This window comes from Sphaerodactylus townsendi, linkage group LG12 (genome assembly GCF_021028975.2).
Source record: "Sphaerodactylus townsendi isolate TG3544 linkage group LG12, MPM_Stown_v2.3, whole genome shotgun sequence".
In the NCBI taxonomy this organism is placed as follows: domain Eukaryota; kingdom Metazoa; phylum Chordata; class Lepidosauria; order Squamata; family Sphaerodactylidae; genus Sphaerodactylus; species Sphaerodactylus townsendi.
In genome coordinates, this window is record NC_059436.1 from 56,239,900 (window position 1) to 56,266,061 (window position 26,162).

A 26,162-nucleotide genomic window follows, 5' to 3' on the forward strand; every position below is an offset into this window, starting at 1 on the left:
CGTGTGCCTTGACTAGAATGAAAACTGGTAGTCCTGTTCCTTGTGAATGTATTTATAATTAAACCCATTTGGGATTCCAGTTATCCCAAAAACATTCACTTTCTGTATGTCTGGAGGCAGATTTGTGATGGTGCTATATCCAGTCTTTAGAAATGGGGAACATCAAGTCTCATCTGTCCTGCGTCCAGTTTTTAAATTACTGTTACTGCTCAGTCTGTATCAGTCCCTTCAAACCATGTAGCCTTCTGTGGTACCAACTGTTCCCCGCCCCCAGTATTATGTTGAGACTAGTCTTGCCTTGATTAAAACAACTTGACATGGCCTTGTGACTTCCTTTGACTTGTCCTCTAGTAACTGGTATTATAAGCCTCTCTCCTCTTTCCAGTGTTGTGGAGATGAGAAGTGGGGGGACTGGAGACCCCACCTGGCGATGGTCCTGTCCAACTTGACTTACAATATGGATGTGGAATTGAGGACAATCACCACCATGGGCGACACACTTGGTAAACCACTGGGAGGGCGGGAGCGGGGGAGAGAATCTCTGGGAACAGAGAGACTTGTGAATGCACTTAGATGGCAGTAGTTCTTAAATTTTCTGTTCTTTCCGTATTGGTTTATCACAGCTTCCTTTCTCAAAATTCAAGGTGGCAAACCCACAAAAAAGAATTTAAGCATAATAAAAGAATCACAGCATCGATTTTTAAATGCTGTTGGTCATTAGTTCTGTCAGGAGCTGCTCTTCTGCTTTAGGCTTTGCCTGTGTTAAGGGTTTGGACTACTAAAAATTTGTTTTCTGCCCCATTGGTTTATCACAGAGGCTCCAGCTAGTAGTTGTGAGGTTTTGGCCAGCTGGAGCTGTGCTTGTGGTTGCCTGCAGTCTTCAGAGTAGGGAGGTACTGTGAATAGCAGAACTCAGATGAGGCTTGTGCCTTTTGAGAATCAGGACAATGGGCTTTGCAGTATCAATATTCATGGTCCTGCCCTGTCAGAATGGGCTGCTAAGCAGCTGGGCAAAGACACAGGAGTGAAGCGGAAGTGGCAGGGGGCAGGAAGCCATGTTCAGCAGCTGGTGGCTTGCTCTGCCTGCTTGCCCTAGGTCCAGGTGGGACGCTTCCCTGGCAGGCCATCTGTTCTTTCTGCCACTGCTTCCACTCCAAACTTTAAACTATGCATGTGGATATGCAGGATCACTTTTTCTTTATTGAAAAATCCCAGTTTAGGGTTAGATCAGTTCCTCCATTTATTCCTGATAACTGGATAATAGACATGAGCACAATGTGATATTCTTAACAAAATTCCTTTTAAAGAAACTATTAAGAAAACACAATAATTTAAATTATTAAAATCTGTTTTAGCAACCTGAGTAAGTAGATAGCTTCAGAGTCAACCTTGCACATTTCTTTATGTCCTCCTTCTGAGCCCCTTAAAATCACTGTATCAGGTCACTGTATTAGCAGTGTTGCTCAGTAAGTCTCTGGAAGCAGCAGAGAGGAGAAGCAGTGGAGAAGAGTATTGGGTCAGAAAGGGCTGAGTGTGGCTGCTGAGGCTGCTGAGAGGTGGGCTGCTGAGAGGTGGGGCTTCCTATCAGCTGTGCTGCTCAGTCAGTGTCCGGAAGCAGCAGAAAGGAGAAGCAGTGGAGAAGAGGACTGGGTCAGAAAGGGCTGAGTGACATCTTTTAAACAGTGTATTTTTAAAAGGGGTTAACAGGGGTTTTCACTTTTTTCTCTTTGTCCTGGGGCTGCTGATAGGTAGGGCTGCTGAGGCTGCTGATAGGTGGGGCTTTTGAGAGGTGGGAGGCACCTATTACCCTAACTTTGAATATAAGACATCTTCCCTGAAAAATAAAGACCCTAAGTAGAAGAGTTTTGCTGGAAGTGCTGGTAGAAGTATAAAAGGCATCCTGAAAAGGGAAGACAGTGAGCAAAGTTTTTGTTTGAGAGCATGCCCGATGAACAGAACATAGAAAAATAAGACATCCCCTGAAAATAAGACATAGCGCATCTTTGGGAGCAAAAATTAATATAAGACACTGTCTTATTTTCAGGGAAACACGGTAGCTGTGTTGCTGAGCCAGTTTCTGGAAGCAGCGAAGGTGTTTTACTAAATAAGAACATATCTTGAGGGATAGTAGAAGGTATAGAAAGCTTAAGGGGGAGGCACTCATTAAAAGTCAATATTTGAATATCTAAACAAAAATAGATATAAAGGCAGGAAGCCAGCAGGGAGGTGGGGGCTTTCCAGTGTTTTGCACTGAGTGTCACATGTATGACTATCTGCCACTAGGACAGAAGTTGTGGGTGTGCCCTCGCTGCAATGAGCCCCTGGCACTCAGGAAACGTGTGTGTTCTCTTGAAGCCGAGGTGGCAGACCTGGAGAAGCTGAGAGAGGCAGAGTGGATGACAGACGAGGGACCTAACAGCCGGGTCCCACTCCCAAGGTGACATCTCTTCAGATGTCATGGAGAAGGAGAGTCTGGGGGATGGAGGGTGCCAGTCTGAGGTGGGGGAAGATGCTCCCTTAGATGGGATCACTTCCTTAGCTGGTGATCAGATATCCTCTCGCACTGAGGATACCCCTCAGGGAGGTGGGGGGGCTCCTCATAGTACACAATTCAATCATTAGGAATGTAGAGAGTTGGGTTTGTGAGAGGCGTGATGACCACATGGTGACTTGCCTGCCTTGTGCGAAGGTTGCGGATGTCACACTTCGTTCAGATACCCCTGTTTCCCAATTATAAGCATTTTCATCCCCAGCAGAAAGTAAGATGTAGTAGGAGGTTTTGCTGGAAGCGCGTAAATATAAGGCATCCCCGGAAAAGTAAGACGTAGCTAAAGTGTTTTGTTTAGAAGCATACGCCCAGCATGAACAGAAACACTGAGAGAAAATAAGACATCCCCTGAAAATAAGACATAGCACATCTTTGGGAGCAAAAATTAATATAAGACACTGTCTTATTTTCAGGGAAACTCAGTAGGCTGCTAGACAGTGCTGGGGTGGAATCATTGCCACCAACAACATTGGGAAATGTAGCCGGTAACTGAACCCGAAATGGTACCTGTTCCACGCGCAGGGCGAGCTAGGCAAGCGGAGATACAAGGTCTCAATGCATGGATGAGAAGGTGGTATAAGGCAGTGGGTTTCAGATTTGTCATGAACTGGGGAACCTTTAGGGACAAGGCAGGCCTGTACAAAAGGGACGGGCTTCATCTTAACCAAAGAGGAACCAGGCTGCAGGCGCTCAACCAAAGAGGAACCAGGCTGCTGTCGCTCAAGGTGGCAGAACAGCTTTTAAACTGATTCCTGGGGGAAAGCCGACAGGAGCTGAGGTGACTTCGGTTTGGAATACATTGTCCATGGGGATGCAGACAGAGAGGGAGGTTTTTCTAAATCAGGGGTAGGGAACCTGCGGCTCTCCAGATGTTCAGGAGCTACAATTCCCATCAGCCTCTGTCAGCATGGCCAATTGGCCATGCTGACAGAGGCTGATGGGAATTGTAGTTCCTGAACATCTGGAGAGCCGCAGGTTCCCTACCCCTGTTCTAAATCAACCACAAACAAGCGAAGAGCATAGCAATGTGATAATCGATAGTGTCTACAAAAGGCTAGAGGGCAAAGCACATAAATCCCAGATTAGGGACAGAGACAGAGTATACAGGTGTCTCTATGCTAATAGTGGAAGTCTTCGACCTAAAATGGGGGAGCTGGAGTACAGAGTTCTGAGGGAGGACATTGATATAGTGGGCATTACAGAGACATGGTGGAATGAGGAGAACCAGTGGGATGCTGTTATCCCAGGTTACAGACTCTACAGGAAAGATAGGACAGGCGTTATGGGGGTGGGGTTGCCATCTACATCAAAGAGAGCATAGTGTCACATAAAATAGACAATGCAAGGGGAGCTGATTCCCCTACAGAAGCATGGTGGATATTAATACCAGGGGTGAAGGATAGTTTAATATTAGGAATATATTATTGTCCCCCTGACCAAAGCGCACAAGAGGATTCTGAGATGGAAAAAGAAATTGGAGGGGCCAACAAAAGCAAAAAAACTTGTGTAGATGAGTAGCCTGGGTGATTTACTAACTATCCCTTACACATAGAAGCTGGAAAATGCATGTTCAGGTCACTAGTAAGGAGAGAACATTTCCTGGATATGCCTAAAAGTGACTGTGGCTTAGAGCAGATGGTTGTAGAACCAACCAGGGGAGAGGTGATCATAGATTTAATTCTATGTGGGACCCAGGACTTGGTGCAGTAATCAGTGTTGTTGAGCCGATAGGGAACAGCGATCACAATGCTGTCAGATTCAATATCTCTGCATGCAAACAAGAAACAACTAATAATGTAGTTACATTCAGCTTTCAGAGAAGGGAAATTCTCTCAAAGATGAGGGGTGAAAAGTGCATGGGAAGCTAGAAAGGGAAAATCACAAGAAGGAAGTCAAAACTATACACAAAATGCTTTGGCGGTTATTTAAAAAAACACAGTACTAAAAGCTCAGAAGCTGGGAATGTGTCTTCTGCAAGTTAGGAAAGGAGTTACCCCAGTCCAAAAAAAAAAGCCACCATGGTTATACCAATAAGAGAGAGGTTGAGGAAAATTTTTCTATCAGGAAAAAAGAAGATGTCTTTTTAGGAAAAATGGAAGTCCAACTTGACTGGGGAGGAATACCAGAGGGAACACAAATGGTGGCAAAAGAGAAGCAAGTTAGCTGTAAGGGAGGCAAAAAAGGATTATGAGAAACGCATGGCTGCGAACATCAAGACCAGCAACAAACAGTTCTTCAAATACATCAAAAGTAGGAAGCCAGCTAGGGAAGCAGTAGGCCCTTTAGATGACAAAGAAACAAAAGGTGTGCTAAAAGATGACAGGGAGATTGCAGAGAAGCTGAATGAATTCTTTGCATCTGTCTTCACCCAAGAGGAGGTGAGGAAAATTCCTGCACCAGGAGGCGAATCTGAGGAACTAGCGAAGATAGTGGTAGACAAGGAAGAAGTTCTGGCAGCCATTGATAAACTAAATGCTACCAAATCCCCTGGCCCAGATTGCATTCACCCAAGAGTTCTTAAAGAGCTCAAGCATGAAATTGCTGATGTTCTCACTTTAATATGCAACTTATCCCTGAAATCGGCCTCCATCCCAGAAGACTGGAAGATGGCCAATGTCACACCAATCTTTAAGGAAGGATCTAGGGGGGACCCTGGAAATTACAGGCCAATCAGTTTGACATCTATTCCTGGTAAATTAGTAGCATCTATCATTAAAGATAAAATTATAAAACATGTAGAAAAGCAAGACCTGCTGAGGAAGAGTCAGCATGGCTTTTGCAGAGGCAAGTTCTGTCTTACAAACTTACTAGAGTTCTTTGAGGGTGTAGACAGGCATGTGGATAAGGGGGAACCAGTGGACATTGTCTACTTGGATTTCCAAAAAGCTTTTGACAAAGTTCCTCACCAGAGACTATTGAGAAAACTCAACAGTGAAGGAATAAGAGGGGAAGTCCTCCTATGGATTAAAACCTGGTTGAGGAACAGGAAACAAAGGTTGGGTGTAAATGGGAAATTCTCACAATGGAGAGATGTAGGGAGTGGTGTCCCCCAAGGATCCGTTTTGGGACCAGTGCTCTTTAACCTATTCATAAATGACCTGGAAGTAGGGGTGAGTAGCATGGTGGCCAAGTTTGCAGATGATACCAAATTAGGTAGTGTGGTGAGAACCACAAAGGATTGCGAAGAGCTCCAAGCAGACCTTGATAAATTAGGTGAGTGGGCTAAGAAATGGCAAATGCAGTTCAATGTAGCAAAATGCAAAGTGATGTACATAGGGGCAAAAAATCCAAACTTCACGTACATGCTACGGGGTCAGTGCTGTCAGTCACAGACCAGGAAAGGGATTTGGGCGTCTTCGTTGACAGTTCCATGGGAATGTCAACTCAATGCATGGCAGCTGTGAAAAAGGCAAACTCTGTGCTGGGATAATTAGGAAATGAATTGATAATAAAACCGCAAAGATAAAGCCTGCATAAAGCAGTGGTCATAAAGCAGTGGTGCAACCGCACTTGGAGTACTGTGTTCAGTTCTGGTCGCCACATCTCAAAAAGGATATCAAAGAGATAGAAAAAGTGCAGAGAAGGGCAACGAGGATGATTGAGGGACTGGAGCACCTTCCTTATGAGGAGAGGCTGCAGCGTTTGGGACTCTTTAGAGGAGACATCTGAGGGGGGATATGATTGAAGTCTATACAATTATGCATGGGGTAGAAAATGTTGACAGAGAGAAATTTTCTCTCTTTCTCACAATACTAGAACCAGGGGGCATACATTGAAAATGCTGGGGGGAAGAATTAGGACTAATAAAAGGAAACACTTCTTCACGCAACGTGTGATTGGGGTTTGGAATATGCTGCCACGGGAGGTAGTGATAGCCGCTAACCTGGATAGCTTTAAAAAGGACTTGGCAGATTTATGGAGGAGAAGTCGATCTATGGCTACCAATCTTGATCCTCCTTGATCTGAGATTGCAAAGGCCTTAGCAGACCAGGTGCTCAGGAGCAGTAGCAGAAGAAGGCCATTGCTTTCACATCCTGCATGTGAGTTCCCAAAGGCACCTGGTGGGCCACTGCGAGTAGCAGAGTGCTGGACTAAATGGACTCTGGTCTGATCCAGCAGGCTAGTTCTTATGTTCTTATGATCTTGATACTCGTAACACACCCAAACTGTTCACTTTAGGGCTGTGGTCTGGTCAGTCTTGTTCGTAAAGTTTCACCTGCATCTGTGGCTGGCATCTTCAGAGGTGTATCACAGAGAGAAGTCTGTTACACGCTGTGTCCAGTGTTTGGAAGTCTGCGTAACAGACTTCTCTCTGTGATATACCTCTGAAGATGCCAGCCATAGATGCCGGTGAAACGTTAGGAACAAGATCTACCAGACTACGGCCACACAGCCCGGAAAACCCACAACAACTAGTTGAGTCTGGCCATGAAAGCCTTCAACAATACATTGTTAACTGTAACTTTATCTGTCCTATGTTGTCTTTTATTGGTGATAAACCTTTCACTGTCTGTGGTGCTCTTCCGCCCAACAAGCATGTTTTTCAGATGGTCACTTTTCCCAAGTGCTGGTGCCTACTCTCTAACTCTTGTTCTCCTTCCCCAAGATTCTCAGGGCTATCATTTAACCAGTCATATCCACAATTTTTCCTGATGAATCAACTTCTGTTTTATAATTTCAAGTAACAGAACATGGTTTTCATTCTCAATATACATATTAAAAAGCTAAGACTTTTAGAACATGAGTGAAGAAGTCATTCTGGGAAATTATAAAACTATACACTCTTGTCATTTAAAACACTGTGATTATCAAACAGGACTTAATGTTAGTATATCTACATTTGATGCCGTGGCAGAGAGTATGTGCAGAGAGCATCCCATGGTCATGTGGCTCTTTTGATTGATGGATGGCACATGTGAGCCATGAAATGAGTAGGAGAAGTGAGGCCAAAGTGGTGCTCACTGATCCTGCCTTACAGGTGCAATTTCTTGAAGGCTTTGTTGTTGTTGGAGGAGCCGTGTGGTGTAGTTGTTAAGTGCTTGGACTGCCACTCACACGGCCAGGAGTTCGAGCCCCCTGTGGGTCAGATATCCTGGCAGCTGGTTCATGGTCAACTCAGCCATCCATCCATTCCTTGGTCGGTAAATGAGTACCTAGCACATAGCTAGGGGGTAAAGAATAGCTGGGGAAAGCGATGGCAAACTACCCCATAAAAGCCTGCTGCTTGCAGTGGTACCCCAGGGTCAGATACGACTGAAGGGGAAACTTTACCTTTTTGTTGTTGCAGCTTCAAAAGGCCTCTTGGATGCTGCTCACTTTTGCTACCTGATGGCTCAGGTTGGATTTGGAATATATATGAAGAAAACAGCAAAGTTGGTGCTGATCGGGTCAAATCACAGGTGAGTGGAAATGGATTTCCACTTGTCTCCCCATTCTCCCTCCCTCCCCCTCGTTGCCTGTTCTTTTTGGACGAGCCTCCTTTCTCATGGCCCTTTGCTTGTCAGCACTCTGGGCTGCTTTGGAGGTTTGAGGTGGCCATTTAGGGCAGTCTGGCAGCCGTGGCTTGTGGCTGTTGTAGTTCCACCGGGCTAGACCTGATAAGCCCTCTCAAGGCAGCTCCCCTGTCCTACTGCAGGCTCATCAGTCAAGGTTACCCCCCCCCCCCCACCTGGTTCTGTTCTGGGGCTAGCCGAGGCAGCCACTCCCTCTGCCCACCCCTGGGCCTGACCCAGTGAAGTCACATTTATGTCATATCCAGCCCTTGTAACAAATGAATTGTGCTGTGGGGTCGCCATAAGTTAGCTGTGACTGGATGGTAAAAAACTGAAGTGCATGCAATAAACAAGCCTGTGTGTTGTGGTTAAGAGTGCATTTTCTCTGTTTTCATAGTTTACCTCTTTTAAAGTTTGCCACCAATGAAGCTATTCAAAGGACTGAAGCCTATGAATACGCCCAATCCCTGGGAACTTCAGCGTGCTGTTTGCCCAATTTCCAGGTTTGGGTCTCCTCTTCCTCATTGCATAGCCACTTAGCAGTTGCGCCTGGGGCCTGCCAAACCTTGCAGTTCTGACATTGGTTGCAGATGACCAGCAGGATTCAAGCCTGCCTCCATCCTGCAGCAGGCCTTCTAGGAAGCTCAGAGCAGGGGTGGCTGGCTCTGCTCCAGGCTCTCCTCTGCTCCCAGGCTGGCTCTCTCCAGTGGGGGCTGTTGCCACATGACTCTTGCCAGTGGAGAGCAATGTGCTGGGTCCAGTGACACCTTTTTGCCAGGTGGAGGAAGAGTTATTCCAACAGAGAGTGTCTTCTGTGGGAGAACATCTGTATCCATAAAGCAGGCTTTCTCTGATGGATGAAGACTCAGTGCAAGGGGGAGTTATGGGGTCCAGCCCCACTGCTGAGAAGTGGTTGAGGAAGTTCTGCTGTAACTTTTGTGCTGGGGTGGGGGCTTGTCTTTGCCCCCACTGCTGCTTCTGGCTGCATGTTGGCAGCTGCCAAGACGAAATCTGCACTTGCTGGGTGTTTTGGGGTGGGGGGATTTGGGGGTTTGCCAGTGATGTACCATGTAGTTGGAGCTACACCCAGAGTGTTGCTGGTGCTGAGGACTCAGAATGTCAGTGCAGCACTGCCCGTGACCTCTACAAGCTTGTTGTGTGGTGTCTAGCTAGGCAACCACTTATGCCTCTTGAATTCCTGCAGGTTTTTAAGTTCATCTATGCTTGCCGATTGGCCGAGATGGGCCTTGCTGCACAAGCGTTCCATTATTGTGAAGTGATTTCCAAAGCTGTCCTTCAAAGCCCTTGCAGCTATTCCCCTGTCCTTATCAGTCAGCTGATCCAGGTACAGTAACAGCGGCTGTGGTGGGGAAACTCTTTCTTGGTCAGATGAGAGGCTGGCTGTTTGGCTAGAGCATTCCTCCGCTTGTGAGTGGTCCCTCTCAGCTTTCTTGGGCTCTCCATGAAGGTGGCTTTGACTGAGCTTGAAGCCGCAACAGTGCCTTCCCCTTCTTAGATCAGTGAAGAAACCCTGGAAACTGTGTGTGTTCCATGGCACACGGGCCTCATTTTCATTGCTGTACTTTCAGATATCTTCACAGTTACGACTCTTTGACCCACAGTTGAAGGAGAAACCAGAACAGGAATTATTTGTTGAGCCAGGTTGGTTAGTGCAACTTCGAAACTTAGATGGACAAATAAGGGTGAGTGTATCCTCATTCCTGAATTTATAATCCAAAACTTGTTTCACTTAGAAGTAGTCCCCATGGAGTTCTGTGAAAATCACTCCCCAGTAAATATATCTAGGATTGGAGCTTAGGATCTTTTTTTGCTTTAAGGAAAAAGTTTTCTTTCTCACACACATATCACCTTTATTCTATACCAAATACAAGTTTCCTCAAATTGCATTTGGCTCAACATAAAGAATAGGGACATTTGCAATTACTGGTGGTCTTCACCCAATCAGGATCCTCCTTGGATTCCCATTAGCCTAGTAATCAAGACAGTGGATCTTCCAAGTCAAAAGGGAACCTGTGAAAGACCCCCACGAAGATAGGCATAAATTGAATTGGTGTAAATTAGGAGGCTCTCTGCTGTGCTCAGGAGGAGAGGGGAGGGCAGCCGAGCAGCAGGTTAAGTTCTGTGGCTGTGAACCCTAGAAGCCTTTTGTAGTGAGGTGCTTGGGCTGTGTAAGTGATACCACAGAGATGTTTTCTGGATTTCTGTCTGTGTTGCTTTCACGGCAGGAGGGTACTGTAGCTTACAACACAGACCGATCCACACCCCAGCAATATGTCTGCAATACACCAAGCTCTGAGCTAGACCGTGTTGGCCAACATGAGGAAATGGGAGCTGGCCAGGAAATGACCATTGGTTCTGGCAACACATTATTGGCCTCCTTGTTGCCTACGGTGGCACACCCCATGCAGAACATCCAGCTGATGCCTTCAGGTAGGTGTTTCCCACCTCTTCAGATGTAGAAGGCTATGGATGAGTGTAGGGGTCAGAAGTCTAGCAGGCTTCTGGGCTCATGAGAGCACTTACTAGGTTACAGGCTGCTGTTTCCCTTAGGCGTTCTGCATACTCAAGAAGTCAAGGCGTCAACATGCTTGGTTTTTGGAAGAATCCCTTTGCCCATCTGTGGGGGTGGGTGGGTGGGTGGGTTGGGTGTGTGTGTGTGTGTGAAATTCCTGTCTGAGAAAAGAGGACAGGTCATAGTGAGGCTTGGCACTGGCAGTGCTCAGAGTGTGACCTTGCTAGTTCAGTTGGATGTCTCCACAGCCTTCGAGACCAGCAACTATGATATCCTACTAGGCTGCTTTCCAGCACTTCTGCTGAGGGGTGCACCTTGTTAAGGTGATTCAAGGTCAGTCCAAAAAGGTGGTGCTGAGCGATTCTTACTGTGCTCCATTACATTGCCTTGTGGGTTTCTGGAGGACTCAATCTTTTAATATTTATTTGAACCCACTGGGAGAGGTCATCAGGGAGTTGGACCTGCAGCTGTCACCAATACATGGGCAATACCCAGCTCTTCCCAGGGGTGTATCCCACTTGGAGCCTTCTTGGGGGGGGGGGGGGGGCGGGGGTAAGGGTCTCCACTTTCGAATACTGGTTGTGTCTCTATTCCAAAGCCAAACTCTGTAGTTTGACCTGGCAAATGCTTTCCAATACCTTTCGCTCAAGGTGGGATAGGCAAATTGTAGAAAAGATCCAGTCTATTGGTATTTCCTTGGATTCTATCCAAAATGAATATCGTGCTTTTTCAATTCTTAAGCAGAGACTTCAAGACATCAAGAAACAGATCTTATTCTCCTTGACTTTTACAACCTGTTCACCCTTAGGCTGTGGGCTTACCCCTACAGATGGGCGCCTCCCAGCATATTTTTACTTACTTCACCACAATTACGAAGGAAGTTTATGCAAGTGCGGTTTAACATCTTCCCAACATCAGTTTTAGATGGCCACTTTATGTCTATACCATCCCATGAAAGACTATGCCCATGTTCCCAGAGGCAGACCAAAACTTCCAGTCACTTTCTATTACACTGTGAACTATATTCCCTTTTGAGGAATTCCTGTCTTGATACACACCTTTAAGGATGTCTCCTCATTAACTGACAGTGGGAAAGTCCGTTCTCTTCTACTAGATTACCAGCCCCAGAGAACAGCGGATGTATTAAAAATTTTACTGCAAGCCATGCAACTCTGTTCTCTTAAGAGCCCAACTTGGTAAAATTTTGTTTTCTTTTAACGATGCCAATAAAAGGTTGTTGATTGATTGATGGATTGATTGATTGATTGGAACTCCAGCTAGTCCAGAATGTGGCAGGGAGGGTCCTTACCAGAGCCTTGTGGCAGGCACATTTTCAGCCAGTGCTTTGCCAGCTGCATGGACTCCAGGTGGAGTACAATGTGCAGTTCCAGGTTTTAGTACTAATGTACAAAGCCCTAACCGGTCTGGGGCCAACATACTTATGGGACCATCTCCCCTGCTATAGCCCCAGCGAGAATTGACTTGTGGTCTGACTTGCCTTGACCAAGGCCAGGGCATTTTTGGCCCTGGCCCCGCCCTGTGGGAGTGGTCTGTCTCATGAGACCAGGAACTGATGCAGTTCCTCAGGGGGGCCAGTTAAGACAGAGCTGTTCCACCAGGCATATGGTTGAGGCAGCAACAGTTACCACCTGTGGCCTCCACCTCCTTTGCGTCCTTTCCCCCTCTTTCTCTTTTGATTTTATAGCTAACTCGGTGAATCTAGAAGTTTTTATCGCCATCAAGGAACTGTAAATGTAGGTGTATATATACTGTAATATGGTTTTGGTTTCGGATTTTACTGTATTCATATGAAATGAAGTTATGTTTGATTGTTTGGAAACCTCCTTTAGCTTGATGGGAGAAGTAGCATGAAAATCTAATGAAATAAATAATACATTTTTTAAATCCTCTCCAGCTCCACCAAACATTCTTGAAGGCTCAGCTGCCCTAGCGTCTCCCTCACGGCCGGAGGCTCTTGGCGCTGTGGGGCTGGGGTCTCCCTTTCCAAATGCTTGTGGAGCTGAGCAGATTGCACCCAGTCAGGAGACAGCAGCACCACCAGTTTCGCCAGCACAGATCAACCCAGAGACAGGTTTGTCCAGAGTGGGGTTGGGGTCTCTGAGGCCCTTGCCTATGTCTTGCAGGGATTATTTCTGATTATTGCAGGGTGCTGTCTATTGCAGCCTGTAGCAAAATAGCCATCCAGCATAAGGTTTTCTGGGTGGTTGATCTCCACTTTTGGGATTTCCTGGGTATCTTCCAGGAATGTTGTATTTGAGATTTCTGCCAATTGCAGGAATTAAACTGATTGTGGTGTAACTTCACTGTTTTTAAAAATTCTAGTTGGGCTGGGGAAATACTTTTTCTTTTGCTGTACACCAGTGTGTTCCACCCACTGGCTGGTGTGTTCAGGACCACAGAGTATAAAGCCACAGTTCTCCTTGATCCTTTCCAAGAGGCCTTCCTCTCTCCAGGAGACTTACGGCTTAGCTGTGCTTCCAGCATGCTTGGTCTTTTGGTTGAACAAAAGGCTGTGCTCGGCTTGCTGGCCACATGCTGCCACTGCCCATAGTTTTCCTCCTCTTTTGTTCCTATCTCTTCCTAGTTGCACTACATGCTAGGCTGCTTCTTGGTTTGTGACTGTGGCTGTTCCCTGCTCTCATTCTTTGCGCTGTTGTTCCTGCCCCTTGTGCTGTGGATATGGTGGGGTAAGAGAATGATGAAGTCTCTGCTGAGGGGTGCTTCCACTGTGGGTGCATCCAAGGCAGAAAGATTTGAATGGGTGGAAGGAGGCAAGAAAACAGTTGCCTCTGTGATTATTTCTGGGCTGAAAATGGTCAGCTCCCTCTTGCTCTGTAGTTTTTACTTTCTTTAGTGAGGGTTTTACAAGTCTTTGTCAAGATGAGCTTTATCAGACATGTAAATAAAAGTAGAGAGTATTTTGATTGTTCTTGGCTTTGTGTAATCAAATAGCTGTTCTATTAGTGGTCATAAATCAGCAGTGCTGTTAATCTCATTGCACCTCTTAGTCCTCCAGGGCAGCCCTCATGAGTCACCTGTCTGGAAGGCTGGACCAGATCCAAGGGATGATGACTTCTATGGGAAGATGGAAACCATGGTATCCATTTATTACTCTTTCCTAGGCATATTGGCCCTTATGTTGCCCAAAGTTTATGTGAAAGCTTTCCACTCCTCCCTGCCAGTCCCTGGTTTAGCAGGCACCTGAGTGAGGTGCCACTTTGGAATGCTTTATTCATGTTTGGTGACAGATGTGTGAATGGCCTGGTGGACATGTGGCATTCTTAAATTTGGTGTGTTGGGTGCACACGGAACAGTGTCTGATGTTGGACTTCCAGGTGTATGTGGAGGATGGTGGGGCCTGGCTGGGCAGGTATCACTGGGTGAGCACCTTGCAGCTTAAAAAAGACAGGTGGGTTTGGCAAGACCAGATGGCATGGGCTGGATCTGTATAGCCCAGAGGGCAGTCAGAGCTTTCTCACTTCTTGACTCCTTACAGCAGAGAGGGATACGTGCAGAACCCACCACATCGGACATCTGCACATCCTTGGTCTTGCTGGTTAGTGAACCCAACCTGTGGCTGAAGGCCATGGCCCAACTCTGCTCCTTTGTTAGAAAGCTGGCTGATCTACTTGTTGATTTGTGGGCTTTGTATCCAACCAGGGCTCGGGCCGACAATCCAGATCTGCATCTCAGTCTTCAGCCCACATGGTATGTCTCAAAAAGATTTACTCCTGCTAAATCACTTCTAAATTTCACTCTTCCAATGGCTTTGCGTGCCCATTAATTTTTTACTGTCTCTTCCCTCTCCCCACTCACAAGTGTTGTCTTTTGGAGCCTAATGTGATTTTGTCACTTGCAATCACAGAGCTTTGGGCGGCGATCTCGGACTACCTCAGAATCCTCTGTGCATTCTATCGGACAAGAGAGACCAAATTCCTTGGCACAGCAGCCTTCTCTGCCCCGTCTGCCAATCCCTGAAGAAAAGCGAACAAAAAAAGAGTCAGCGCCGCAAAAGGTAGCTCAGACTTGCCTCTGCTTTAGCTTGTAAATACATCCAGTGACCTCTACTGAGCCTCCACCTCCTTCCCAGCTTGTTTGTCTGTATGGTGCAGGTTTTGCAGCAAAACCTGCAAAGTGTACAGGTAGTATGACAGGATTCCTCCCTCAGGGCCTTTCTATACCCTGTGTCTATATAGCATCGCAATGTAGTGTCCCAGCGGAACACACAGGAGAATTCCCAGACCGCTTTTCTGCCAGTGGGCCTCACCACATCCATCTTGACAGCCAACTGCTCCTCTCTGCTTCCAGACTAGTCCACGCTTATCCAGAAGGCTTTCAGGGCAGCTTTCGACTTGTTTGTTTCCCAACTGAAATGCTCTGGGTACATCGCTTTGTCTGGCACTGTTGGCCTCTTTGCTGTGCTTCCTTGAAATGGAATTCTTGTACATGCCCAAAGCATTAAAATGTAACTTATCTCAGCCAGTGGATGCCAATGCAAACTTCCTGTCAACCCCCACCTCATCCCCAGCAAGGTAACATAAATCCACCCCTTCACTCTCCTATGGCATTTACCTGCCTGCTGGCCAAGGTCTGCAGGGGCTCCTTGTGGTTACTCCTGTCCTGTTCTTGGGGTGGTGGTGGGGTGTTTGCTCAATTGCTGTGTATCCTCAAAGTGCTTTGCTTCTGGGGAACGCTGTCTTAAATCCCCTGCAGCTTTTTATAAGTCTTGCAGCTAGTTCACATAGCAGCCTCCAGTACAGAATATATTTGAGTTATTGAAATGATATTTTTGTGTTCAGAGAGGTGGAACATGGTTTGACTGGCTAATGCGGAAAGGCAAGAATGAAGCTCACCTCCCTGACGATAAGAATAAATCAGTAAGTGGCTGAACCATCACCTGTGACTCCTGATTCTGATGTGCGCAGCAAGCTGGGTGTGGAGGAGGCATCTGTCCTGGGCAGTGTGGCTGTCATTGCTGGCAGTTAGCAGGAATCAAAATGTTCAGCTCAGTCCGTGGTATTCAGCGGTGCAGAAACCTCATGTAGCCTTCTGACCACTTTCCTCAGCATGGCATTTGCCCCATATGTCAGGAAAGTGGTCAAGGTTCTTTTCGGATGGGGCTTGTGGTTGGCAGGTGGTTCCCTCTTTGAAACAGCTGCAAGCAGAGAAATGGGTAAACCTGAGATTCAGCCTCATTCCGGGGATGGAAGCAAAATGACTCTTTTACACAATGGTAATTATGAATGGGGCTCTCTGTAAGCGGTGAAATGAGCACTTCTGAGCTAGATGCAGAATCTGAATCCAGACCCTCTTCCAAGCAGTCAAGCTCTTTTGTTATCCTTGTAAAAACAGATATGTTGTTTTCATGTAGATTGTTTGGGATGAAAAGAAGCAGCGGTGGGTCAACTTGGATGAACCAGAAGAAGAGGTAAATGGTCTGCCAGACTCAAGCTTGAATTGATGCTAGTCAGTCCATTGAGTAGTAAACTGTTATATGCACCATTAATAGTCCACCTTTCTCATTTGGACTGAAGACAAATTATAATGCTGCAAGTAAGTACAGTCAACAGGATGGAACATTCAGTGAGCAAGAGGAATTAGGGTTGTAGGATCAACCAGAAGACTAAATGCAGAACTGAAGCAAAGCTTGTTAACCTGATACATTAAATGACACAAAATCACATAGTAGGATCCAGTTTACTGCAGTTCACCACACAGCAATACAGACCACAGTCTGTAATAATTTATCCAGATAACTTTGTGAAACATTTAGTACAGTGTGACTCTTATTGCCTGAATAGAAAAGTTGTCTTGAATAATTCAGCTTTGTGTAGCGTGTGGAAAGCCACGAGAGTGGGAGCCTTCCTCAGCCCCCCCAGGCAGACCATTCCCACAAAGTAGGGACCACTATGGAGAAGGCACCTGTGTACAGGCAGTTGTTGACTTTGCCCACTTACATCTTGGCGCCTGCAGAGGGCCCTGCTCAAATGAGCAAAGCTGTCATAGTGGAGCATTGGGGAGATGTGGTCTTGGTGATATCTGAGGGTCCAAGGCCATGAAGGGCTTTGTATGTGACAGCTAATACCTTCAATTGAGCCCTGTCACTGATGGGCAGCCAGTGAAGTGTCTGCAGTTAGTGTTAGATCAGAGGGTACTTTTTTGCCAAGCTTTTAAATATTGGAGCTTTTACCTGTTGGTGGGGGTGCCAGCAGTAGCACTGAACAGTCGGGCATCACTCTTCTACCTTCCAGATCTGGTCTCTGCTTCTGTCCTACTTCCCTGAAGTTTTCTGTACCAGTGTGATCCTATATTCCTGAGTTATGAAAATCCTCTTTGGCTAATGTCTGTCAAAAGCTGCATTTGCTAGACATAGTCACAGCTAAAGAAAGCGTGGCAAGTAATTCTGCCTTCTACCTCAACTGAGTGGGTGTCAGTTCAGTAGAATTTCCTGGGTGGAAGGGCCAGGAGTCTGCTTTTCTTCTGGCACAGAAGCAGATCCCTGGAAGTTCCTTTCTGATTTGTGCTCAGTATGATCAAAAATGCACCTTCTTTTGGGTCAAGTGAGCAGGTGTGTTTGCAAAGGCACAGGACAGAAGCACCAGTCACAAAGATGTTCCTTCAGGAGCTAATCTTCTTTTCTTGCAGAGCAAGCCACCGCCTCCACCTCCTACAGAATTCCCTAAAGTTCCTCAGGCACCTTCCTCTGGTCATGGAGGTCCTCCAAGTGGCCCTGTCAACATATTCTCCAGGAGAGCAGGTAATCCTACACCACCACCCAGCTGGGCTTTATTCTGAACCATAGAGCCCAAATTGACTTGATGTTCTAGGCTTCCTGGTTCTGGTTGCCCTCTGTGGCTAAGTGGTGGTCTCTGTTCGTGCTTTATATGATGAGATGGCAAATTGAAATATGTGCGATGTTTGTCAAACTCATTTCACTGCTTTTCCAGAGTACAGAGTACTGTCTGCAATTCAAATGGTGAATGAACCCAGTACAGCAGAGAGAGAGCAGCAAACTGCTGCATTCTGGTGCCTTAGCTCATACATTTTTTGTTGCATGAGAGAGGTGGAATGGGAACACCGTTTTGTAGTAAAGAGAAGGAACGCTGTTATTCAAACAGAAAAATCTTTGGCATAATTTTGTCCTTGCATGGGACAAAACTAGTCTCATTTAAACAATGGACACAATTCTGAAAATATGTAGTATATGTCAGCAGTATGCATATAGGAATTTTAATTCTTTAATGCTGTAGATTATTACATTAAAAAATTCTTTCCATGTAATTTGAGCAAAACAGCGGCTTGCATTTGAAGGGTTCCAAAAGGGGAAATTTTAATAGGAGTTATTTTCAGAGCTCCCCAATTTTCATTGAATTTTTTTTGTCCGGGGTGGGCCACCACTGTGTGAGTTGGCCCTTTCAATTGTTGTATCCCAATAAGGAGGACAGGTGGGCTTTGGACAGAAGACCTAAATCTGTAGTTTTGGGTGAGTCTTTATCCAGCATAATTTTCATAGGTGCCATCCTGGGCTCAAACCTAGATGCCCTGGCCTGGCCCAGCCTGGCCTAGTCTCATCAGCTCTGAAGGTAAGCAGGTTGGCCTTGTTTGGCAATTGGATGGGAGGCCAACAAACAAGTCATAAGAACATAAGAACTAGCCTGCTGGATCAGACCAGACTCCATCTAGTCCAGCACTCTGCTACTCGCAGTGGCCCACCAGGTGCCTTTGGGAGCTCGCAAGCAGGATGTGAAAGCAATGGCCTTTTGCTGCTGCTGCTCCTGAGCACCTGGTCTGCTAAGGCATTTGCAATCTAAGATCAAGGAGGATCAAGATTGGTAGCCATAGATCGACTTCTCCATAAATCTGTCCAAGACTTTTTTTAAGCTATCCAGGTTTTTTAAGCTATCCACCCTCCTCAGTTCTTACTCTAAATATGGGAACGCCACAGGGCTGTGTGTTGAGTCCTTTACTGTTCACCCTTTATACATATGACTGTACTCCTGTCTATCATAGTAACACCATTATCAAATTTGCTGATGACACAACGGTGGTGGGGCTCATCTCTGGAGGGGATGAGTTTGCCTATCGGAATGAAGTGGACCGACTGCTCTCATGGTGCAGGGAAAATAACCTGGTTCTTAACACTAACAAGACAAAGGAGCTCATAGTGGACTATAGAAGGAATAGCTCAGAAATTCAGCCCTTGACTATAAATGGAGATCAAGTGGAGCGGGTGGCTGAGTTTTAAATTCCCTTCACATGCTATAGATTAAAGAGGACTTGACCTTGGGCAAATTACATAGACTGTCAGCGTTGTGGTTAAGAAAGCTTCCAGCAAAGCACTCGTACTTTCTGGAGACTTTTTAAGGAAGCTTAACAACTCCAGATGGAAAACTTCTGGTGTCCTTTTACAGCTGTGTGCTATAGGAGAGTGTCCTAACCTCTACTGCATCTGTGTATGGTTCTCCAGTTGCACAGTATGGCTAATCAAGGAAGGCGCCTCCAAAGGGTGATCACTACTGCACAAAGTGATTATCGGGCTCGCCTCTCTTTCCCTCCTTGGAAGAAAATCTATAATTCCCGAAGCCTAAATAAAGTTTTCTCCAAAATATTCTTGAGGGGACCCGGCTCTCATCCAGCACACTCTCTTTTAAACTGTTACCATCTGGCAGATGATTACAGGGCCCTCAGAACTAAGGACAAAGAGGCTTAGAGACAGCTTCTACTCTAGAGCTGTGGCTATGCTAAACTCCGCTGCTTCATATTGATGTATTTGGGGCTGTGTAGGGATGGGTGGAGGAAGGGGAAAGTGAGGATGATGTATGAGTCTGAAATTTGTGTGCATCGAGGAATGCTGCTGTAAATTTTGTTGTGCGTGCACAATAACAATAAAATGCTTATGCTTATGCTTATGTTAGTGGCCATCACCACCTCCTGTGGCAGCATATTCCAAACCCCAATCACACGTTGCGTGAAGAAGTGTTTCCTTTTATTAGTCCTAATTCTTCCCCCGAGCATTTTCAATGAATGCCCCCTGGTTCTAGTATTGTGAGAAAGAGAGAAAAATTTCTCTCTGTCAACATTTTCTACCCCATGCATAATTGTATAGACTTCAATCATATCCCCCCTCAGCCGTCTCCAAACTAAAGAGTCCCAAAGCGGCTGCAGCCTCCTCCTCATAAGGGAAGGTGCTCCAGTCCCTCAATCATCCTGCAAGTTGCTCCTTCTCTGCAATTGCACTTTTTCTATCTCCTCCTCGATATTATCCTTTTTTGAGATGTGGCGACCAGAACTGAACACAGTACTCCAAGTGCGGTCGCACCACGGCTTTATATAAGGGTATGACAATCCTTGCAGTTTTATTATCACTCCTTTCCTAGTTATCCCCAGCAGAGAGTTTGCCTTTTTCACAGCTGCCATGCATTGAGTTGACATTCCCATGGAACTGTCCTGGAATCGGAAGACTTCTAAATCCCTTTCCTGGTCCTGGTTCAGACTGATACCACTCGACCCTTGGAGAAACGTGTATGGAAGTTTTGGATTTTTTTTGCCTCCTATGTGCATCACTTTGCATTTTGCTACATTGAACTGCATCATTTGCCATTTTCTTAGCCCACTTCCACCTAATTTATCAAGGTCGGCTTGGAGTTTTCTCTTAGCAACTCGCTTTGTGGTTCCCTTTGCTACCACCCTACTACTAATTTGGTAGAATCATCTGCAAACTTGGCCTACCACGCTTACCTGCACCCCTACTTCCAAGGTCATTTATGAATAGGTTAAAGAGCACTGGTCCCAAAACAGATCCTTGGGGGGACACCACTCCTTACATCTCTCTCCATCTTTGAGAATTTCCCCATTTATACTCTTCCACCCTCTTTGTTTCCTGTTCCTCAACCAAGTTTTTAATCCCATAGGGAGGACTTTCCTCTTATTCCTTCCATTGCTGAGTTTTCCTTCAACAGTCTCTGGTAGTAGGAACTTTGTCAAAAGCCTTTGGAAATCCAAGTAGACAATGTCCACTGGTTCCCCTTATCCAAGCATGCCTGTCTACACCCATCTCAAAGAACTCTGTAGTAAGCTTCTGTAAGACAGGATCTAAGCCTCTTGCAAAAGCCATGGCTTGACTCTTTCCCTCAGCGAGTCTTGCTTTTCTCACATGTTTACTAATTTTAATTCTTTGGTGATAGATTCTACTAATTTACCAGGAACAGATGTCAAACTGACTGGCCTGTAATTTCCCGGGTCCCCCCTAGATCCTTCCTTAAAGATTGGTGTGACATTGGCCATCTTCCAGTCTTCTGGGATGGAGGCCGATTTCAGGGATAAGTTGCATATTAAAGTGAGAACATCAGCAATTTCATGCTTGAGCTCTTTAAGTACTCTTGGATGAATGCAATCTGGGCCAGGGGGTTTGGTAGCATTTAGTTTATCAATGGCTGCCAGAACTTCTTCCTTGTCTACCACTATCTTTGCTAGTTCCTCGGATTCACCTCCTAAGAAGCTTGGTTCAGGTTCAGGAATTTTCCTCACCTCCTCTTGGGTGAAGACAGATGCAAAGAATTCATTCAGCTTCTCTGCAATCTCCCTGTCATCTTTTAGCACACCTTTTGTTCTTTCATCATCTAACGGGCCTACGGCTTCCCTAGCCGGGGTCCTGCTTTTGATGTACTTGAAGAACTGTTTGTTGCAGGTCTTGATGTTCGCAGCCATGCATTCCTAATAATCCTTTTTTGCCTCCCTTACAGCTAACCTGCTTCTCTTTTGCCACCATTTGTGTTCTCTCTGGTTTTCTTTATCAGTTAAGTGGACTTCCATTTTCTAAAAGACATCTTTCTTTTCCTAACAATTTCCTCAACCTTCTTTGTCAACCATGGTGGCTGCCTTTCCTAACCTGCAGAACACATTCCAGCTGAGCTTTTATGACTGTGTTTTTAAATAACCTCCAAGCATCTTGGACAGTTTTGACTCTCTTGATTTTCCCTTTTAGCTTCCTGCGCACTATCCCCCTCATCTTTGAGAAATTTCCCTTTCTGAAGGCGAATGTAACTACATTGGTAGTTGTCACTTGTTTGCATGCAGAGATACTGAATCTGACAGAATTGTGGTCGCTGTTCCCTATTGGCTCAACAACACTGACTTCCCCCACCAGGTCCTGGGTCCCACATAGGATCTATGATCACCTCTCCCCTGGTTGGTTCCACAACCATCTGCTCTAAGCCACAGTCATTTAGCATATCCAGGAATGTTCTCTCCTTACTATGACCTGAACATGCATTTTTCCAGTTTATATGGGGATAGTTGAAATCGCCCATTACCACTACATTTTTGCTTTTGTTTGCCTTTCTAATTTCTTTTTCCATCTCAGAATCCTCTTGTGCGCTTTGGTCAGGGGGATGATAATATATTCATCATGTTAAACTATGCTTCACCCCTGGTATTGATATCCACCATGCTTCTGTAGGGGAATCAGCTTCCCCTGTATTGTTTATTTTATGTTCTCCTTCAAAACTCTGTACTCCAGCTCCCCCATTTTAGGTCGAAGGCTTCTACTATTAGCATAGAGACACTTGTATACTCTGTCTCTGTCCCTAACCTGGGATTTATGTGTTTTGCCCTCTAGCCTTTTGTAGACACTATCACTTATCATATTGCTATGCTCCTCAGCTTGTATGTGGTTGGATTTAGAAAAACTACTCCCTCTCTGTCTGCATCCCCATGGACACTGTATTCCGTACCGAAGTCGCACCTCAGCTCCTGTCGGCTTTCCCCCAGGGATCAGGTTAAAAGCTGTTCTGCCACCTTTTTATGTTAGAGCACCAGCAGCCTGGTTCCTCTCTTGGTTAAAGATAGAAGCCCGTCCCTTTTGTACAGTCGTGCCTTATCCCAAAAGGTTCCTAGGCTTCCTCAGGATACAAAATCCTGGAAACCCTCTGCCTTACATCACCTTCTCATCCACGCATTGAGACCCTGTATCTCCACTTGCCTAGCTCGTCCTGCGTGTGGAACGGGTAGCATTTCCGAGAATGCCACCTTGGGGGTCCTGGATTTTAACCTGTTTCCTAGCAGCCTAAATCTAGCTTCCAGAACCTCCCGGCTACATTTCCCAATGTCATTGGAGCCAATGTGGACCACAACTGCTGATTCCACCCCAGCACTGTCTAACAGCCTATCTAGACGAAGCGTGACATCCGCAACCTTTGCACCAGGCAGGCAAGTCACCATGCGGTCATCACGCCTCTCACAAACCCAACTCTCTATATTCCTAATGATCGAATCACCCACTACAAGGAGCCCCCCACCTCCCCGTGGGGTATCCTCAGTGCAAGAGGATATCTGATCACCAGCTAAGGAAGCGATCCTATCTAAGGGAGCATCTTCCCCCACCTCAGACTGGCACCCTCCATCCCCCAGACTTTCATTCTCCATGACATCTGAAGAGATGTCACCTTGGGAGTGGGACCCGGCTGTTATGTCGCTGAAAGCTTTGTCTGTCGCCCTCTCTGCCTCTCTCAGCTTCTCCAGGTCTGCCACCTTGGCTTCAAGAGAACGGACACATTTCCTGAGTGCCAGGAGCTCATTGCAACGAGGGCACACCCATGACTTCTGTCCTAGTGGCAGATAGTCATACATGTGACACTCAATGCAAAATACTGGAAAGCCCACACACCCCTGCTGGCATCCTGCCTTCATATCTAATTTTGTTTAGATATTCAAATACTGATTTTAATTAGTGCCTCCCTCTTAAGGTTTCTTTACCTTCTACTATCCCTAAAAATATGTTCTTATTTAGTAAAACACCTGCGCGCGCCGTTTTTTTAACATCGTTTTTTTAACACTGTTTAAAAGATGTGGCTTTTTGAAAAGCCTTCTGAAAAGAAAACCAGAGCTCACTCAGCCCTTTCTGGCCCACTCCTCTTCTCCACTGCTACTCTTCTCTGCTGGTTCCAGAGACTAAGTGAAAAGATTTCTGGGTTGCAGCACAAACCGCCTCTGAATGTCTCTTACCTTGAAAAGCCCATGAAGTGTCTCCATAAGTTGACTGTGAAGAACTTCCTGTAAATGGGCAAGTGGGAACTGGTGTCTTGGTCCTTGACACAAAATTCCTCCCCTTTTGGTTGGGGCTAGAATACTCTTTCTTAGGAAATGTATTTGACAGAAGTATTGTGCCAGTTTCCACTCCTCAGTGCCAAATTGTGTACGAACTGGACCCAGTCCTAGGCAGGTGAATGTCCTTGCTTTTCTTCCAGAGCCTCTGCTGTCCGTACCGCCCACAGCTGCCAAGTGCTTTCCCACCTGGGCACTGAGGAGCTGCAGGCAGGCCAGGCGTTGTTTTGGGCTTGCTGCTTCTTTGCCTCCCAGGGCTGAATGAGACCTTGACCACCACTTGTTTATTGCCTTCGCTTTGCAGCAGGAAACAGAGGACGCTACGTCGATGTCTTAAATCCGAGTGGAGCCAAGCCAGCTGGGGCAGTTCCTGCTCCACCTGACCTTTTTGCTCCTTTGGCCCCCATGCCTATTCCAGCAAATGTGTTTGTACCAAACCCTGGTGAGTAGTGCTCGAAAAAGGAAGACCTCCATATTGCCCCCTCTTAGTAGGCTTCTGCTGACTTGTACCTCGGACTTTGTTGTCTCATTCCCTCCCAACAGCTTCCCTTCTAAAAGTATTTGAGTTGTGTTCTCTGTGTTGTCTGGAGGAAGGATGGGGTACATATTTGGCATTTAGAAGGGTTGTTTGGTGTGGTATTCTGCAGTGGTAGTTTGCTGTCAGTACTGGTTTTGTTTAGATGGTTTTTTAAAAGGGGGATGGCCTCTAAATTTGACACTTTGAACAAGCAATGTAAATTTTTTTCCCTACAAAATTGTATGTTAAAGCTTGCTAGCAAGTCACAGACTTTTCTAAAGGCAGATATGATTTCTATTTGTGTCAGGATCCAACCCAATGTCTTTTCGACTCATGCTTGCTGGGTGGGCTCAGGCTGTTTTCCTTTTGCGAACTTTGACTGGTTTTGTTTGCTAAGCACACGATTTCTTTTTGCAGCTCTGGAGGAGCAGCAGCCTTTGGAAGGCCAGGGGGCAGAAGAGCAGATGGCATCAGGGAACCAAACCGCACCTGAAATAGGTGACGAACGTCCTGTAAGTTGGGGGATGGCAGATGTTCCACATGAATGGAGGTGGAAGATCTTACTGGGGGGCAGTGTCAAGCGAATTCCGTTAGTCCCTAAGGAAGGTACGAGTGGTCCTGAACTTGTTCCCCAACAGGATCTCCCTTTAGAAAAAACATTTGTAATGTCACATTATCTAAAGACCTTTAGCCCTCTTCTTTGCAGATTTGTTTTTGTCCCGTGGTTTAGTTCCCCACATAACCATCAGGCCAATCCTTTCTTTTCCATAGTATTTAAATTCTGCTGTCCTGCCACCTGGCTCTGAGCTCTTTTCATCCAATACAGATGGTTCTCAGTGTGGAGAGGTAGGTCTGACTTGCTTATGTGGGTATTTGGGAATGTTGGTGACATATTTCAACCCTTCCATTATGTTTGCTTAATCCCTGTGGCCTGAAACAGCAGCTGGAAAGAGCATTGGATGGAAATGTAATGCTGTCTTAAACTGAGAACTAATGGAGCACTCGGTTTAGTCTAATTATAGCTGAGAACCTCTTTTCTGTGATTTATAAAAGTGCCCTTTCCAAAAAAGGCACCCTCAATAGCTTGCTGTTTAATTTAAATGAGGAGGTACTTTTCTTTTCCTTTGTGCTTGCATTTGATTTATTTGATGTTAAATGCGAGGAACATGCTAAATTGTACCATGCTGCAGACACCAAGATCACATAGGCATTCTCTCTAGTGACATAGTCAGTGTGTGTTCTGCAATGCAGAGTGTCCTATTTTGATGCAAGCTAACATGCATTTTATCATGTGGATAATGTTAGCTGTTGGTGCTGGGAGACTTGCTCTTTCTTTTTGTTTAAATTAGGGTAAGTGAGAGCTTGAGGCAGTGACCTGCCTGCATGGTGACTTTTTGATTCCTTTTTTGTATGTCATTTTTTGCTGTTTTATAGCTTTCGCGCTCTAGTTCAATGAGTTCATTATCACGTGAAGTAAGCCAGCATTTTAATCAGGTACCTTTGGCTGGCCATTTGCACTGGCTGTCCTTCTGTTCTGTTCTCTTCTTCCGCCCCACTTTTTTTATTTTCCATTCTCTCAGTACTTGCGCTGATGCCTCAAAGCCCCTCCTCCCCCTCTTCTGAGAATGACCTGGATGAGCCTGCCATTTTCTCGGGGAGCTGCTTCTTTGTCTTGTTTAGTCACCCTCTCAAGACCAGCATTGAGAGTCTGAATGTACTGGGCATGTCCCTTCTTCACTGGGGAGACCTGTGGCCTTGGACTTGCTTACCCAAAGGAATGGTGTGCAAGGCTGGGGTGCAGAGTCTCACTTAGCCTTTGTAGAACCAGCAGAGAGGCAAAAAGGGCCGTGGGTCCATTCCCCAGAGTAGGGATGGTGGAGTACACTGTGGCTCCAATACTGGGAGCTCATTTCCTCTGCCTGAAGGAAAAATTCATTCCAGTCCCCAGAA

General features: G+C 46.0%; 1 protein-coding gene across 3 annotated transcripts in view; it reads left to right on the top strand.

Annotated features, from left to right (window-relative positions):
- SEC16A (SEC16 homolog A, endoplasmic reticulum export factor) overlaps positions 1-26,162 on the top strand; it is a 49,861-nt gene that overhangs the window by 21,069 nt on the left and 2,630 nt on the right. Inside the window, exons 14-30 of one of the 3 annotated variants that reach the window (XM_048512221.1) lie at positions 386-503; positions 7,836-7,947; positions 8,438-8,543; positions 9,245-9,385; positions 9,630-9,743; positions 10,287-10,491; positions 12,489-12,665; positions 13,603-13,691; positions 14,255-14,302; positions 14,460-14,609; positions 15,394-15,471; positions 15,966-16,022; positions 17,240-17,351; positions 24,000-24,137; positions 24,630-24,724; positions 24,984-25,058; positions 25,647-25,706. In XM_048512221.1, coding sequence (XP_048368178.1) covers positions 386-503; positions 7,836-7,947; positions 8,438-8,543; positions 9,245-9,385; positions 9,630-9,743; positions 10,287-10,491; positions 12,489-12,665; positions 13,603-13,691; positions 14,255-14,302; positions 14,460-14,609; positions 15,394-15,471; positions 15,966-16,022; positions 17,240-17,351; positions 24,000-24,137; positions 24,630-24,724; positions 24,984-25,058; positions 25,647-25,706 — 1,875 coding nt within the window. The remainder of the gene's footprint in view (positions 1-385; positions 504-7,835; positions 7,948-8,437; positions 8,544-9,244; positions 9,386-9,629; positions 9,744-10,286; positions 10,492-12,488; positions 12,666-13,602; positions 13,692-14,254; positions 14,303-14,459; positions 14,610-15,393; positions 15,472-15,965; positions 16,023-17,239; positions 17,352-23,999; positions 24,138-24,629; positions 24,725-24,983; positions 25,059-25,646; positions 25,707-26,162) is intronic. The other 2 variants (XM_048512222.1, XM_048512223.1) reach the window with 2 other exon arrangements.